The sequence below is a fragment of the Gigantopelta aegis genome, chromosome 4 (genome assembly GCF_016097555.1).
Source record: "Gigantopelta aegis isolate Gae_Host chromosome 4, Gae_host_genome, whole genome shotgun sequence".
NCBI classification, from domain to species: Eukaryota; Metazoa; Mollusca; class Gastropoda; order Neomphalida; family Peltospiridae; genus Gigantopelta; species Gigantopelta aegis.
The window spans coordinates 43,104,583-43,123,070 of NC_054702.1; the positions used below are offsets into that span (position 1 = coordinate 43,104,583).

The 18,488-nt window shown below is 35.2% G+C and overlaps 1 protein-coding gene across 1 annotated transcript in view; it reads right to left on the minus strand.

Moving 5' to 3' along the window:
• Positions 1–18,488, minus strand: part of LOC121372059 — a 75,835-nt gene that overhangs the window by 15,998 nt on the left and 41,349 nt on the right. The window contains exon 3 of the mRNA XM_041498313.1: positions 5,619–5,854. Coding sequence (XP_041354247.1) covers positions 5,619–5,854 — 236 coding nt within the window. The remainder of the gene's footprint in view (positions 1–5,618; positions 5,855–18,488) is intronic.

Below are 18,488 nucleotides of genomic sequence, written 5' to 3' on the forward strand. Positions count from 1 at the left end.
AAACAAAATATTAGTGGCTGTATATTAAACGTGTTTCTGATCGTTCTAATATTTGTACAAGGTTAAATTTAATTTTATTTCCTAAAATATAATTTTTTCGTACGTACGAACTTATTTAAAGACAAAATCCAGTTTGGGCTTCTTACAAATATCAAGACGACCAGAAACACATTGAATATACAGACACTGATATTCTAAACAAGAAAATATATTTAATATGTAAGTTTAATTGTAAAAATATTTATTAGTCGGAAACATCTTACAATGCAGGAGACTCAGGAATGTCCCTTTAAAAGTGCGATAACTAACTTACGGTACTCTATTGGAAATTCCATCATCCATTTTTGTTTTGTCCTAGGTTGTACTAAAACTATTATAACAGTTGTGCTTGGTGTTCTGAGAGTGTACTACATACAACATTCGACGACCACTGGGGACCTTGTCAGAGAGTTCATTGTGCCAGTTAGGAGCTATATCTACCTATCTTTTTATCTTTACCGTATTTCTTTCAGTGTAGATTTTATTTCCCCTTTGTTGTTGCTCCATTTCATTTTGGTATCAAAATGGTACATTATTTTAAGATTAAGATTTTGTAATGTAGTGAACTTAACATTAACATAACACATGTTTGGGCCAATATACTTCTGTTTTGTAATTTGGTCTGGCTCATGGACTAATACTTTGTACATGTTGGGTTATGAACCAACACTTCTCAGGTTTTTTTTAGTGCATTAAACTCACCGTCAACCCCACCGCCATATTATATACTTTTTAAAACTATCCGCCTGAGGACATGTGAAAACAGAAGTGTGTCATTCCGTCAACACTCGAATCGCTTCCCATTTCGTAATGAACTCAGTGACAACTGGAGGCGTTCGATCGAAAATATTTCTTAATAATGTTAATTTAAAAGTCACGGCTAGGGCTGCGTATATAGACTGCGTAGGATTAACAACGCTTAGGGTAAAACATCAGTAGCTGTTACTTTAAAAATGGATTTCATCGCTTTATCACGATTGCTCTAAATTATTTAAACATTGGTGGGTGAGCGCTGTATTATTATTTTGGCCTTTAATTTCCGGACATGTTTAATAGTTTCTTTTGCATTAAATATTTACTCCAATGTCCGTTCATTCCCATCAAAAATTCGCCTTGCCACATCTGGAAGTCGATGAATGCGCGTTAATAGGTGATTTCATTTCATTTATAAATACTTACTTTAGTGCTTATCATATGTCCAATTAATGTTCAAGCACGCTGTCCTTTGTACACACCTCAGCTATCTGGGCTGATGAGTGAAAGAGAAGTAGGTCGTTAAACTCGCTCTGGATAGAAGCCGGTACCGGAATGCGATCCCAGTACCTACCAACCTTAAGTCCGGTGGCTTAATAGCTACACCAACGAGGAAGGTAATTGATATGATAGGGTTTTAAGCGCATTACAATTTCAATTTCCCTCAATATATAGATATTTATAAATGGATCATGTCTGGGATCGATTTATTTGTAAATAAAGGTAAAGATGAAAGAAATATTGTAAGGCGAAGTGATAAAAAAGCTTCGCTATGATCAGCTCGACTTCGCCCTGTCACAGCCTTGTAAAACTGTCACCTTGTGAACATAGTAGTGGTTACTTGCTTAATACATAATCACGGATGAATTGTGTGGAACTTCAAAAAAGCTAGGTTTAAACATCTCTTCGGAGAATTAATTGCAGTTATCCGCGTCTTTAAAATGACACTCTGGCGTGCCATATAAAACAAAGCCCCGGAATTGGTTACTGACGATGTCAGAGGCTAAATCCTGGGTGGGCATGCCTGAACCTTCGGGATATGGGCACGTAAAAAGAGTTCCCTTCCTTCCAATACGACGCAGTTAGTGACGGGCCTTGTCCAAACCACACTAGAGTCTGTTGCTAAAAATACCGTGATTTTCCATACTAAGCCGACGCTAAATGAAGCTTAAATTAAGATATTTTCCAAAACGAACCTGCCTTACGTTGTAAAAATGATATCGTATTTACTATTAAAAATAGAAGAAAAAAAATTGTAACAAGAAATTTTAAATGTATTAGAATTAAAAAAATCATTATTTTTGTTGCAAATGTCATACTTCGTTATCTTTACATTAAACTATGATTAAAAAAAAACAAAAAACTTTCAAATTAATCGATATCATATATAATGTACACGTAATTAAATAACTCGATAACATGAAAATAGTCATGTGCTGGCACAAGCTTCGTCAATAATCCTTAGTTAATTTAAGCCGAAATGACACATGAAGTAAACGTCAGGTATCCATTAAAATCACCTTACACGAACAGTTATATTGATAGGTGTTGGATGTTTTCCCGTCTTCCCTCTCTTTAGCTGTGACCCTGACTTGGCTGCAATGCATGTTTGTGACTAAGGTTGTCATGGATCGATAATTATTATGTACTCCGTTGCTATCCTAACTTGCATCTTTTGTCTTTATTGTAGTATATATTTTTTTCGACTTCTTAATTTAAGCCCTTCGTGCCTAATTTCAAGTAAAACTTTATCTTCTCAAAGGTTGGTATTTTCCGCATAGGTAGTACTAAACCAAATAACATCCGGCTGGGTCAAAGTTCGAGGTGCACCGTACTTTTGATATAGCAGTTTAACAGGGGCGGCACAGTGTAAAAAATAGTGGTACGGGTCGACGTTGTCAGACTCTCATCAAATTCACATGTGAAGGACATTTTCACAGATACAACAAATATAACCGTTAATACCAGAAATCCTCTCATAGGTGATACATGTGTATTATGAAAAGAATTAGCTTCATCTGGGCAATATATGTATGCACTTTTATTTCAGGTCAGGTCAAAGGGCTTAACGTGAACATTCAGAGCAAGCTGTTGTAGTGCACGCCTGTCATGGACACATGTGTTGATTTAGAATATAATAGAATATATGTTTCAAGACACCCCAATACGAAAAACATATCGGCTATTAGGTGTCAAACTATGGTAAATGCAAAACATTAAGAGGTGTCGACTTATGCGGCATCTGGTAAGTACAAAGAAAGCTGTCGGAAGTGCATATCAAAAAAGGAGAAGCGATCAGAACGATAGAAAACTTTAAAAAGGCCTTGCGTATTATATTATAGAAAGAAAGAAAGAAGTGTTTTATTTAACGACGCACTCAACACATTTTATTTACGGTTATATGGCGTCAGACATATGGTTAAGGACCACACAGATTTTGAGAGGAAACCCGCTGTCGCCACTATATGGGCTACTCTTCCGATTAGCAGCAAGGGATCTTTTATTTGCGCTTCCCACAGGCAGGATAGCACAAACCATGGCCTTTGTTGAACCAGTTATGGATCACTGGTCGGTGCAAGTGGTTTACACCTACCCATTGAGCCTTGCGGAGCACTCACTCAGGGTTTGGAGTCGGTATCTGGATTAAAAATCCTATGCCTCGACTGGGATCCGAACCCAGTACCTACCAGCCTGTAGACCGATGGCCTAACCACGACGCCACCGAGGCCGATATATTATATTATAGATTCACCATGTTATGCACTTTTTAGTTTGTCATCCTGACTGATGAAATTAAAAATTGAGTTCTGCAATGATATTATAATTCAAGTTTTGTGAAAGAAACGTTCACTTATTTTCATTTTTTTTTTTTTTTTTATAAACTGCCACACGGGGAGTTAGGATCTTTGACATATATCACAAAATCTCCTAAATATTTTGAAATATATTAATAGAAATAAATCTCAAGTTAACAGTGCTTAATTAATTAATTATATTATATAGGTCATTTTGAGAAATTACAGCATACACCAGGTTGTGTACGTTTTATCTTAGTTGTAGTTATTATGCTTTTACCATCATCAGTTGGACAGGGACATTATGACCATGCACTGATGAAGTAAATCAGGTGTACTTGTAAAGCATTTAATGAAGGCATAGAGAGAGACAATTTGACTTTCTTCAACACAGATGTTAAAAACTGCAAACTCGTAGGGTTATTTAGTAGTCCTTAACCCGTTGTAATATTTGGTTGTTTGTTTTATTTAACGAAACCACTAGAGAACATTAATTCATTAATCATCGGCTATTGGGTGTCAAACATTTGGTAATTCTGACTCGTAGGCATCAGAGGAAACCCGCAATATTTTTCCTAATGCAGCAAGGGATCTTTTATATGCACTTTCCCACAGACAGAAAAGCACTGGATAAAACGAGAAAAAAAACAATCAGTTGAATGGATCCACCGAGGCGGTTTGATCCTGCGACGCAAACACCTCAAGCGAGCACTCAACCGATTAAACTAAATCCTGCCACCCGTTGTAATATTTGCAAGTCCATAAATCTTTGACGCCGAACAATTATTGGCTGCTGTTTTAGCGGGTATGTGACGTAGATTTGTTTTCTGGTTATTTTGTATTTGTATTGTGAACCTTTGTTGGGGGGAATCCTTTGTTTATGTCGAGTGACATCATGTTTTACTTTAAATAGTCTCCAGTTAATTACGTATGTTTATGTGACGAAATTATTAATTTCTAATTATTTGTCGCAAATGATGAAAACGTTTGTTGTAAATTATTTAAATAATTTAATAAAATGAATTAATAATAATAGATAGATAGACAGACAGATAGACAGATAGATAGATATGTTGGTAGGTAGGTAGGTAGGTAGGTAGGTAGGTAGATAGTGGTAAATTATTTAAATAATTTAATAAAATAAATGAATAAGAGAGAGCGAGAGAGAGAGAGAGAGAGAGAGAGAGAGAGAGAGAGAGAGAGAGAGAGAGAGAGAGAGGGGGGGGTAGTTAGGTAGATAGGTAGGTAAGTAGGTAGATAGTGGTAAATTATTTAAATCATTTAATAAAATGAATGAATAATAGATAGAGAGATAGATAGATAGGTAGATAGATAGATAGCTAGATAGATAGAAGGCACATACATACTACATACGGATTTAGTTAATACTGTTGGTTTGTTTGTTTTGTTTAACGACACCACTGGATCACATTGATTAACTTTATAATTCTATCAGGCTGATTAAACGGCAGTTTTTGATCACGTCGCTTGCTCGCACGAGGCTTGTATCTACATACATATACATGTCCGCGTGTGTGATTGTGTGCGTGCGTATGTGCGTGTGTCTGTTTGCGTTGTATATTTAAATATAGAAACAGAAAGTATACAAGTATACATGTATATTCAACTATTCGTTATACTTATGTCCCGTTTTATTACAAAATATTTATTTTTTTAAAGGCATACTGTCACGGATTTAAGGACCGTATTTCTCTAAAAACGGATAATAAATAAAAATTACATTAATTGTTGGAAACTAAATCTAGCTATCGCATCACCGTAACTGAACCATGATGGAGTGAAATCCATGTCATCCCTCTCGGCAATTGTAGTTTTTTAATTATGGACCATTGCCATAATTCAGTTATTTTTACAAAATGTCATTAATAAATGGAGTATTGTGGCTATGAAGATGGTTGAATAAAGTACATTTAGGGACAAATCAAATTATTTTTGTTCAGGTAATACTTTGTTAGACCATTAAATAGGTCAGTGGTCTGTGACAATATGCCTTTAAACGATGCTACTTACGAAGAGCTGCAGCATGGATTGTAATCGACTGACGCTTGGCGGGCTTTCAGCAGGTATATCGTCCTCGAAATGTCTATAACTTGGCGAATCATTAAGCACGCTGTTCTGGGCATCGTTTTGAGTGTCCACAAATGTATTTGGTTGATACGAGCCCCTTAACAGAAGATTTCTCAAGAGGTTGCTTCTCACTTTGTCTTCCATATCTGTTAGCGTTGGATCTGATCGCTTGCCGTTACCTAAAAAAAAAAAAAAAAACATTGTCAAAAATATCGGCTACAGTGAAAAAGAAGAAGAAGTTTATTTTGTTTAAAGACACCTCTAGAGCACATTGATTTATTAATCAATGGTTATTGGTTGTCAAACATTTGGTAATTTTTACATATAGTCTTAGGGAGGAAACCCGCTACATTTTTTTCCATTAGTAGCAAGGGATTTTTTATATGCACCAACCCACAGACAGGATAGCACATGCCACGTCCTTTAATATACCAGTCGTGGTGCACTGGCTGGAACGAGAAATAGCCCAATGGGCCCACCGACGGTGATTGATCCCAGACCAACCGCGCATCAAGCCCAAAAGAAAAGAGAGACATCAAACATGTCGGCTACAATGAATGGACAGGAAAGTTTGTTTATCAGGCACACAGATAAATTTAGTAATTGTGATAGTTGGTATAAATAATTTGAAATTCTTCTTCAGTCACATTAATCAATCAATGGACCATTGGCACGTGCATACATCAACCAAAGGTTCAAGCACGTCTGTCTTGGGAACATTGTCGGAGTTTTCCGGCGAATGTACAAGACTGAGCACCACATTAGAAGTAAGAACTGTATTTTTTTTATTCACATGGTTCAAAATATACAGGAATATATAACCTTAACGATTCCACGTGCATTCCGATGGTTTGTGGATGATGCATTGACCGCAGGTCACCTGACTTGACAAGACAAGACAAGAATGTATTACGCTTAAGCCGTATTCTACGGCATATGAGGACATGTATTCAGTGGTAGGACATGATTTACAGGAGCAAAAATAGTATAATTAAAATATTAATTATAATATTGGTAGTAATTACAGATATAATACAATTGCGAAAATGAGTAAATATTATATTTTAAAAGAAAGAAAGAAAGAAAGGTTTTTATTTAACGACGCACTGAACACATTTTATTTACGGTTATATGGCGGCAGACATATGGTTAAGGACCACACAGATTTTTGAGAGGAAACCCGCTGTCGCCACTACATGGGCTACTCTTTCCGATTAGCAGCAAGGGATCTTTTATTTGCGCTTCCCACAGGCAGGATAGCACAAACCATGGCCTTTGTTGAACCAGTTATGGATCACTGGTCGGTGCAAGCGGAGCACTCATTCAGGGTTTGGAGTCGGTATCTGGATTAAAAATCCCATGACTCGACTGGGATCCGAACCCAGTACCTACCAGCCTGTAGACCGATGGCCTAACCACGACGCCACCGAGCCCGGTATATATTATATTTTATCAACAGTATATAAATATAGCTTATCATATAATATTAGATACGTTATATGTTTGCTACATATAGAGCTTGGGGTGGGTGTGTACGAAACATAACATCCATGAAACCAAGTCGAGACTTTTTCGGGGGTTCCACTACTTGCCCATCCCCTAGATTAGGATACGAGGCTACGTGAAGGCCATTATACATGTAGCTTGTTTCACTAGACACGGCCCTGAATGTCCAAAATGCGATAACATTGCTTGTACATATCAAGTCGATTATTAATAACATTATTTTCGAAGTATAATACATGATTGCACGTGCTGTTGTAGCATTGTGTAAACCACATGACATACAAGTATAGAAGGGTATATAAGTTCACAGAAAATGTATTACTGGACATTCCATACATTATTGTTATATGAGTAAAATATGGGTAAATCGAAAATTGCTTCTCCCTACCCATCAAGCATATAACGTTCAATGCATTTATTAATTATTTAACATTGAAAACAATTTATTCCCATGACATTCATTATCAGTCACTATCAAAGAACCTATCAATTGAACAAATATAAACGTGTATTACACAATACGTACAATCAATATAAAACCATATAAAATACACCTACATATGAAGCCAGAGGTGGGTGTGGGGTTGGGCAGAGGGCCACGCCTCCACCAATCGCGGGTATACAATATTCTGGCCACGTGCGTGTACAATATGTGGCAATGAACATCACGAGATTAAGACCTCACCCCACCTCCCATCATCAAAAGGGAACGTGGCCTTCAGATGAACACTTGTCCATTATTGTCATATTTTCATTATCGTGTGTTATTAGGAGAGGGCCTCGTAAGTTGGATAACTTGTGCCCAATCCATTTGTACATTATATGCAATAAAATATGTTTCAATCAATCCCCAATAGCACCCACACTTATTTATTTATGTATCCGTACATTACATTAATGACATAGCAGGCGCGGATCCAGAAGGGTTTTTTTAATAGCGGGGGCCCAAAACCCGTTTTGAACAGGTGGATAGGATAAGTTTTCATTTTGTGTGTGTGTATTCTGTAACATATATTGTTTGACAAAAATAGAAGAGGGCGTGTCACCTGAATCCGCGTCTGAATTGTTTATTGACTTATGTTTCCAAATTGGGTTTTTTAAATATAGGTTATACTACAATGTATTCCGCTAGGAAGGTGGAAAAGAACATTAGTTTGAAACACACTATAGAGTGATGATTTTGGTTACGCAAATAGCCGTAGTTATTTTAGGAGAACGAACCTGCATTCAAAACATACATAGATTTTTGTAAAATAGAAATAAGTCAACTTCGTGCATTTTAGATGATGAATTGTATATAAAACCTGTCGGGGTTTGGGTTTGTTTTCATGAAAATGTAAAGAAAACAAGGACTGAATAGGAATTAAACGTAACATTTGCAAAAACCTTAGGGTCTAAACGATTGAACAGGACTATAGTACTGGTTGTAGGGACATACGGCCCTTCTTAAATGTGTTCATGTTTTCTTTTATTAGTTTGCATGTGGGTTTTTTTTAAATAACTAATTATGTGGGTGTTCATTAGTTCATTATACTTTAATGTACTTGGTTTAACATAGAAATATGGTTTAAGAAGTAGTTTGCGGTTGTCCGTAAGAAAGTTACATATAAAGAGATAATGATATTCGTCACCTATGTCATTCATTTCACAAAGTGCGTTTTCTAAAGGGATATTATTCCATCGTCCGGTTTTAATTGGTAGGTTATGGTTCGCACTTTTGTATTTAAAAAGGTTGGAAAGATATTTTCGGGTAAAATGTTAAAATATTTTTTTTAGTTAAGATTATTTTTAAAGATATTGTAAAAATTTCCTTTGGAAGATTTATCTTTATCACTGATCTAGTTTTGGATGTACTGGTCGTGCTCTCTTAATTTAAGTTGTTCTATTAATATTTTAGTGGATTGAAAGTTTCGGTACATCCATGTATCTGACATGCCAAGATTATCAAGTATGGCTTTGATATTATTTATCCATTTATAACTTTGTTCATTCAAGAACTGATCAAGCAAACTTACTTCGTGCAGTAAGAATGAAATCTTTGTTTGTTTTCCCGTTACAATTCTAGCCCAGTATCTAATTATTTTTTGTTGTATAATGAATTTGAGTGGCTTTCTTCTGAGCTCGCCATATAGCATGAACAACGGTGTGATCTTTTGTAAAGGTAGTATGCGTCTCGTGACATTTACATTTATAGATTCAATTATATCGGTATTTTCATATCCCAATATTTCACAACCATATATGATTAGACAATGGACTACTTTTTTCTGTCATAATCATAATTGGATGATTGGAAGCTAGTTGTATTAAATGAAACTCTGTTTACACGGTTAGCAAGCAGTGTACAATTCCCGAGTTATTTATGCAAAAATTGATTTGTAGTTATTTATCACAAATAAAGGTAAAATAAGCGAATGAAAAGCAAGTTTGTTTTATTAATCATCGGCTATTGGATGTCAAACATTTGGTAATCTTAACAGAGAGGAGACACGCTACATTTTCCAGTAGTAGCACGGGATCGATCTTTTATATGCACCATTCCACAGACAGGATAGCACATACCATGTAACGAGAAATAGCCCAATGGACAATACGCTAATGATACTTGTATCTATATATATATATATAGCACCTTTGATCAAAATGAAAAGACAGATTGCAAAATATTCTTGGTTTGTTCATGCTATGTTTGAAACAAGACCATGAACACTACAGGAGTATGAGACGGGGACACTCTATCTGGTTGACTTAGGGAATACAGATATTAATAAAGTTTAATTGTAAATGTGCAAGTAATCTAAAGTATTCTGTTTTTCACTTGTTAGTGAGTTCCCTAAATATCCCAAAACAATAGACAACCAGCCTCATTTTATATTCTAGGCAAAGTGCACAAAGTATTGGCAGGTGACATCACCCCACCCCAAACACCACCGCCCCCACCACCACCACCACCACACCCATGGAAGTTCTGCCCAACTTTGAAGTTGTCAGCTCTAATACGTTGACACTTTTTCTTATGATTTTAAGGGGCGGAACGTAGCCCAGTGTTAAAGCAGTCGTTTGATGCGCGGTCGATTTCAGATCGATCCCGGTCGGTGGGTCCATTGGGCTATTTATCGTTTCCGCCAGTGCACCACGACTGGTATATCAAAGGCTGTTGTATGTGCCATCCTGTCTGAAGCATGGTGCATATAAAAGATCCCTTGCTACTAATGGAAAAAAACTGTAGCGGGATTCCTCTCTAAGACTATATGTCAACATTACCAAATGTTTGACATCCAATAGCTGATGATTAATAATATATCAGTGTGTTCCAGTGGTGTTGTTAAGCAAAACAAACTTAACTTGGGGTTTTAAAGAAACACTTATTTTTATTATATCTTTGAATCGAGTGCCCGCTCTAAATTATATATTAGTAATTAACTAATTAATGTGCATTGCCTCCTATACTTTTATTTCGGCAGGCGCATAAATAGTAAATAATTTCCCTTCCTCTAATTTAAATAGACAACATTTTTAAATGCCCTCAATATTGTTCATTTCATTTCAACTTATTTTTCGTGCTTATATCCAATTAAGGTACAATCACGTTGTCTTGGGCACACACCTGAGCCATCTGGGCTGTCTGTCCAGGACAGAGGGTTAGTTGTTAATTGCTAGTGGTTAGTGAGAGAGAAGAGGGTGTAGTGGTGTTACACCTACCTAAAACTCGCTCTGGGTGGGAGTCGGCACCGAGCTACGAACCAGTACCTACCAGCCGGCTCTCAATAATGAAACAACCCCCTGCGATCGATTGACACAATCGACGTGTGAAGGTGGCGACCGGGACTGACGTGCTTGATCCTTCAGTGGATATACTTTCCATTGGTTGGTTAGACGTGGGTCACTTGGACTATTTGAGAATTGTTCAGAGCAAAGACTAAAATTTGGGACAGGTCTTTCAGACAGTTTTTAGGGCGGGACGTAGACCAGTGGTAAAGCGCCCGCTCGATGCGCGGTCGGTCTGGGATCGATCCCTGTCGGTGGACCCATTGGGCTATTTCTCGTTCCAGCCAGTGCACCACGACTGTTATATCAAAGGCCGTGGTATGTACTACACTGGCTGTGGGATGGTGCATATAAAAGATCCCTTGCTGCTATTCGAAAAGAATAGCCCATGAAGTGGCGACAGCGGGTTTCCTCTCTCAATATCTGTGTGGTCCTTAATCATATGTCTGACGCCATATAACTGTAAATAAATTGTGTTGAGTGCGTCGTTAAATAAAAAAAAAAAATTCTTCAGACAGGTTTTATTCTTTAGGGTGGGGGCGTAAAAAATGCCTTCTGACCACCACCATCCATCAAATGAAGTGCCACAAGATAAGATAAGATTAAGACCAATAGAAGAGAACATCAAAAATAGTATTATGATTTCCCAAGGCAGCAATTAATATGAACTCATTTCACAGCTCATTGCAGAGTAAGGAACAGAATCTAAAATCATATCGAAATTCTAGTTAGTTTAGCTGAGTTAGTTCCCTTTTCAAATAAAATTCTTGATAGTTCACTGCTATTTGACCAAAGCTACGCTCCATTATTATGGTGATAGTTTTAAGCTAGACTGTGTCTTTGAGACGATGGGATAGGACTTATCTCAGTCGGTAGAGCACTCGCATCGTGTACTTGGGTCATAGGATCGATGGCCTTTAGTGGATATATTGCGTTCTTCCCGTCCCACAGACTGGTATATCAAACGACTACTCGATTTTAAATACACGATTAAATGAATTTATTGAAGATAATAATATCCTGAGCGAAGCTCAGACTGCATTCCGAAAAGATAATTCTACACTGACCATTTATTTAACATTCATGCCATTATCGAAATTCTAAAGAATAAGGGTAAAAAATTGTTTTGTGCATTTGTCGACTTCCAAAATGCATTTGATATGATATCCAGGGCTTATCTTTGGCAAAAAATATTAGATAATAAAATTAACGGCAAAATACTCGTCATTATACATAATAAGTATCAGGGTGTTAAGTCGTGTGTTAGTGTAAATTCAGTACATTTTCAGCTTTTCCCATGTGACATCGGAGTACGCCAAGGGTAAAATCTGTCACCGATCTTATTCTCCCTCTATTTAAACGACTTGGAGACTTTAAAAAAAATAATTGTACGGGTGTTCCTCATGCAATAGACGACGTACATATATTTCTTGAAACAGGTGTATTAAGCCTTCTAGCTTCCTCAGTATTTGACCTATAACATACAGTAAATGGTGTGTTTTTTTAATATTGCAATACCTGGAAACTCAAAGTGAACATCGACAAAACTAAAGTAGCAATATTTAACGGTAATACAAAGGATTACAGGAAAATATTTACGCTTGGAAATAGGGTAATTGAGAATATAAAGGAGTACAAATACCTGGGACTAACGCTAAGCAAACTTAAATTCAACACAACCAAAAGACTGCTAACACAACGAGCAACAAAAGCTATGTATTTTATTTTATCTAAACCTAAAGATAACAACCTATCAATCGAATGTAAATTAAAATGATTCAACTCTATAGTAACCCCAATCCTTCTATATGGTTGTGAAATGTGGGAATATGAAAATACCGATATAATTGAATCTATAAACGTAAACTTCATGAGACGCATACGACCTTTAAAAAAGAGCACACTGTTGTTCATGCTATATGGCGAGCTCGGAAGAAATCAATCTAATTAAAATTAGCTCAACTGGTTAATTAATATTACCTGTGGATCTAACAGCATCCCGTTGGAGCTCATGTCCAGATGACCTTTCATTCGACCAATCAAAATCTTACTTGCAAAATCATACCAGTAATTTGAAAAGAATTTGAAAACATTCGGAATTATGCCGAGGGTATACGAAATGATTCGGGTGAATTACGAAGTATGCCAGAAGCTAATTTCAATATAAAATTTTATATAAAATTCGTTTTAAGACGAACAAAAACCGTGATGGTATAGCCATAAAATCTGTTTATACTAGTATACAATCCAGACTTTATTACTGCACTTTTCCCCCTGTTTTTTAATGTTGAAATAGACCAACAAGTTCGCCTATTGCATAAATAGTTTCGCCCGATATTTTTAGAATTTGTCTGCTCCCGAATAATGCTATAAAAGGCAAAGTGTAATTGGTCAATATTTAAATTGTTATTTAATCAGATTGGGAAGAAAGCCACTAAAATTCATTATACAACAAAAAATAATTAGCTTCTGGGCTAGAATTGTAACGGGAAACCAAACAAAGATTTCATTCTTACTACACGAATTAATGTTGCGTGATCAGTTCTTAAATGAACACAATTATAAATGGATAAATACTATCAAAGCTATTCTTGATAATCTTGGCATGTCAGACACATGAATGTACCGAAACTTTCAATCCACTAAAATATTAATAGAACACATAAAATTAAGACAGCATGACCAGTACATCCAAAACTGGAACAGTGATAAAGATAAATCTTCCAAAGAAAACTTTACAATGTCATTAAAAATATTCTTAGCTTACAAAAATATTGTAACATTGTACCCGAACATATCTGGTCCAACCTTATTAAATACAGAACTGCGAACCATTACCTACCAATTGAAACCGGACGATGGAATAATATCCCTTTAGAACGCACTTTACACACTTTGTGAAATGAACGACATAGGTGACGAATATTATTATTTGTTTATATGTAACTTTTTCACAGTTAACCGCAAATTACTTTTGAAACCATATTTCTATGTTAAACCAAGTACATTACAGTATAATGAACTAATGAACATCCACAGAATTAGTTATTTAAAAAACCCACATGCAAACTAATAAAAGAAATCATGAATAAATTTAAGAAGCCGTAAGTGCCTAAAACAGTACTAATACTACAATATACACAGTCTGGGTACCCTGTTAAAATGACAAACAGTACTACATCCAACTTGCTGGCATGTTTTAATCACAGACATATGCATGCAGTGCAATTCTAATGTTTAAAATCGTGCATAGTGAAATAGCATCAACAAAACATTACAGGAAAAAAGAACATTGTTTTGAACAGTTTCTCACTTCTATTGCCGTGTATAATTAAGATCTCGAAATGGCTTCATGGATGTTATGTTTCGTACACACCCACCTCAAACTCTATATGTAGTAAACATATAACATATTTGTCTTACTACATCATAAGCTATATTTATATACCATTGATAAAATATCATATCTACTAATTTTTGCAATTGTATTATATCTGTTCTACTACCAGTATTATAATTATACTATTTGTGCTCCTGTACACCATGTCCTACAATTGAACACATGTCCTCGTATGCCGTAGAATACGGCCTGAGTGTAATAAATTCTTGTCTTGACTTGTTTGACATCCAACAGCCGATCAATGTACTCTAGTGATGTCGTTAAACAGAACAAAAGAATTTTTTAAAAACCAAACAATGATATTGTCCTAGTTATATCTACATTTGTATTTTCATTCTACAGCTATGTTGTGATTGAATTTCAGTAACTCAAACCATGCCGTTTTTGGCAATAAAAAAAAAAAAATACAAAGTGATAAGATAGTATTAATTTTCTGGGGACAAAAAAAAAAAAAAAAATCATTACTATTTGGATATCTGCCATCTTCAGTGACAATTTTTAGCCCATAGATAAAGTATTGTTAAAATAGCAACAGATTCGAAATTGTAAGTAAATACAATGCATCGCTCATTGGACATAATAGTACCCTTCTGTCTGGCGTTGCATTTATTGACTTACAATAATGAGTCTGTTGTTACTTTAACAATATTTGACATATCGGCCTTAAAGGGACATTCCTGAGTTTGCTGCATTGTAAAATGTTTCTGACTAATAAATTTTTTCTACGATTAAACTTATATATTAAAGATATTTTCTTGTTTAGAATATCAGTGTCTGTAAATTCAATGTGTTTCTGATCGTCTTAATATTTTTAAGAAGCCCAAACTGGATTTTGTCTTCACATAATTTCGTATGTACGAAAAAAACATTTTATGAACTAAAATGAAATTGAACCTAGTACAAATATTAGAACGATCAGAAACACGTTTAATATACAGCCACTAATACTGTATGCAAAAAAATATATTTGATATGTAATTACAATCAATAATAAGTCGCTGTTAGTCGATAACATCTTAAAAATTGCAGCAAACTCGGGAATGTCCCTTTAAACTCCACTGATGGTAGTAAATATCCATATGGTAATGGTTGTAAAATATAAAAGTCACAGTCCTATACTGTTTAAATAATTCCATATGTAGTAGGGTTATCGTTTTTCTTCTTCTTCTTCTTCTTCTTCTTCTTCTTCTTCTTTTTAGTTTTTTTAGTTTTTTTATTTGGGTGGGGGGGGGGGGGTGGTCATTATTATTAACTACTTATTGTGGCGGAAGCCAATTTCCCATCTTTTTTTGTTTTTTTGATTCTCTAAATGGTACGATATTTGCCCCTATACCCTAGGTGGTATTTATACCCTGGTGGGCAGTAAACCCACCGGGGCTAAGCGAATGCATATAAACATGGCTTTAGGCTGTGTACGCGAGCTTTCGAATCTACTGCACATGCATTAATTTGGGGTTAGAAATCACAATAGTAGCACAAGAATTCTTATTGACGTTAATAACGTTAGATATTCTGAAAATAAATTTTAAATGTGTTTGCATCAATAGGTTCATTGAATTAAGTGGCTATAATTATATAATCACTTGACAAAGCAAAATCAAAGTATGCTAAGTGATTATACAGATAATTCATACAGTAAGTGATAGTCTTGCAAGCAACTATACAGTGAAATGGGTAAGAATGGAAAATGTTTTGGTCATTTTTTTTATATTAGAACGTCAAATAATTCTAGTGGGAAGCGCAAATAAAAGATCCCATGTTGCTAATCGGAAAGAGTAGCCCATGAAGTGGGGACAGCAGGTTTCCTCTCTCAATATGTGTGTGGTCCTTAACCATATGTCTGACGCCATATAACCGTAAATAAAATGTGTTGAGTGCGTCGTTAAATAAAACATTTCTTTCTTTCAAATAATTCTAAGTTATATACTACTAATAAATACAAACGTAACGGATATTAGCAAAGATTTAGTGAAATGTTGATTACAATAATAATTGTATCGCGGGTGAATTTAACGTTTTGCCATTTTCCATACTGATCTACATACAAAACTGACTCAAAATTGTGTGAAAATATTATTTTCAAGCCTTAAATGGTATATCGTTATAATAACAAATCATTTATATGATTGTTCTTTTTGCTATAGCTCATAAAACTAATATAATTTTAAATAATAATAATAAAAGCACTTAATCGGTGAAACATCTTGAAAGTATAGTATAGTTTATTAGCTTTCAGCTTTCCGGCTCATAGGCATTACATTTTATATACAAATCAATAACATTTGACAAGTGGTGCATAATTGAAGGATGGACAATTAAATATATTGGGAACGTAAACATAATGCATTTTTAAGATATTTACCAATATTACATAATTATTTTCTATTTTGAACAGACAATAAATGCACACGTTAAAAGCACCCATCGCCCACGCATTTAACAAAAACCGCTCCGACGGGCCTGATGTTGGTTTGTAGGATAAATGAAATAACCAGCCACTTATCTACTTTTGCAGATTGTTTTGAAAAATGACAAACCAATTTTACACATATATCAGTTTTAGCGATACATTAACAAGACAACTGAATTTATTGACAATAAAAATCTTTTGAAAAATCGGAAAAAGCAAATTGAAATGCTAGTGATGGATGATGATAATAATGACCAATATTTATTTAATAATTGGGATTTTGTCTTTGTTTATTTGAAAGAGCTAAAAGGTTTTCGATTATTTATTTTTTCATTATATATATATATATATATATATATATATATATATATATATATATATAGATTTGAATATTACATCTAATATGGATCGATGTTTTTGTGTCATGTGGACGAATTTGAGAAAATGAAATGCTATTAAAGACAGAGTCATAGTGAACTTGCTAAAGTCAAAAGTCGAATTTAAATGGTGGGTACGTACATATTCAGTTAGTTTGTTCTGGTTTGTTTTTGGGTTTTTTTTATAGTTTGTTCTGTTTAACGATACCACTAGAGCACATTGATTAATTTATCATCGGCTATTGGATGTCAAACATTTGGTTATTGTGACATAGTCTTCAGAGGAAACAAGCTACATGTTTCCAACAGCAGTAAGGGACCTTTCGGATGAACTTTCCACCAGATAAGGCAGCACATACCTTAGCCTGTGATATACCAGTTTTGGGGGTTTTGGTTTTAACGGGAAAACCCCAATCATAGCATCGGTCCACCGAGATGATTTGACCCTTCGTCCTAAGCACCTCAGGCGAGCGCTCTACCAACTCAACTAGACCCCGCCTCCGTTCTTCTTACTTTTATCATACATACTGGCTGTGTAGACACTTTTCTATGGTATACCTTTCTTTATTACCCCAGCGGTCACTCATAACTGGGGAAAATATTTTCCATATTTTCTTAGTGAGAAATATTCTGCATTGGTCTAGCGAACAATACTATTGGACAATTTGACGCTTACAAACCAATGACTTTGTCGTACTACATATGACGATTTGACAAACACACAAAATGACATCATGTAGTTTAAAGAGTTTGGAGACTACGCAGTGTTGTTAGCAATCTGATTAAAATTATTTCTACTGGTCTAAATAAGGCATTCGTAATTCACAAGAAACATGTCGTATACCCTCAGGATAATTCGGAATGTTTTCAAATTATTTTTAAATCACTGGCATGATTCTGCAAGTAAGGTTATTATTGGTGGACATGAGCTCCAACTGGCTGCTGTTAGATCCACATGTAATAGTGGAGCTAATTTTAATTAGATTGCCTTTACGGGTCTCTGTTTTTGGTGTTAAATTAATAACAAAATGTCATTTTAATGCAATTCATTATAGATTTGGAAGCAGAATAAAGAGAACTTGTGTTTTTAAAAATTATCTATGAAGGTAATTAAATTACGTTATAGTAATTCTCAGAACAGTGCGTAAAGTGGTTTACATCGTTCCTATACAGGCTGGCCTTCGTGTATGTGCGTCGAAAATAAAGGCTTTTAGAGAAAAAATAGCTGAGGTAATAAATAGAATAACAAACTCGGTACCAGTTATTATCAAATTTATGACCCTCGTGAAATAATTTTCACTCGGGACATAAATTTGATAATAACTGGTAACTCATTTATTATCCTCTATTTA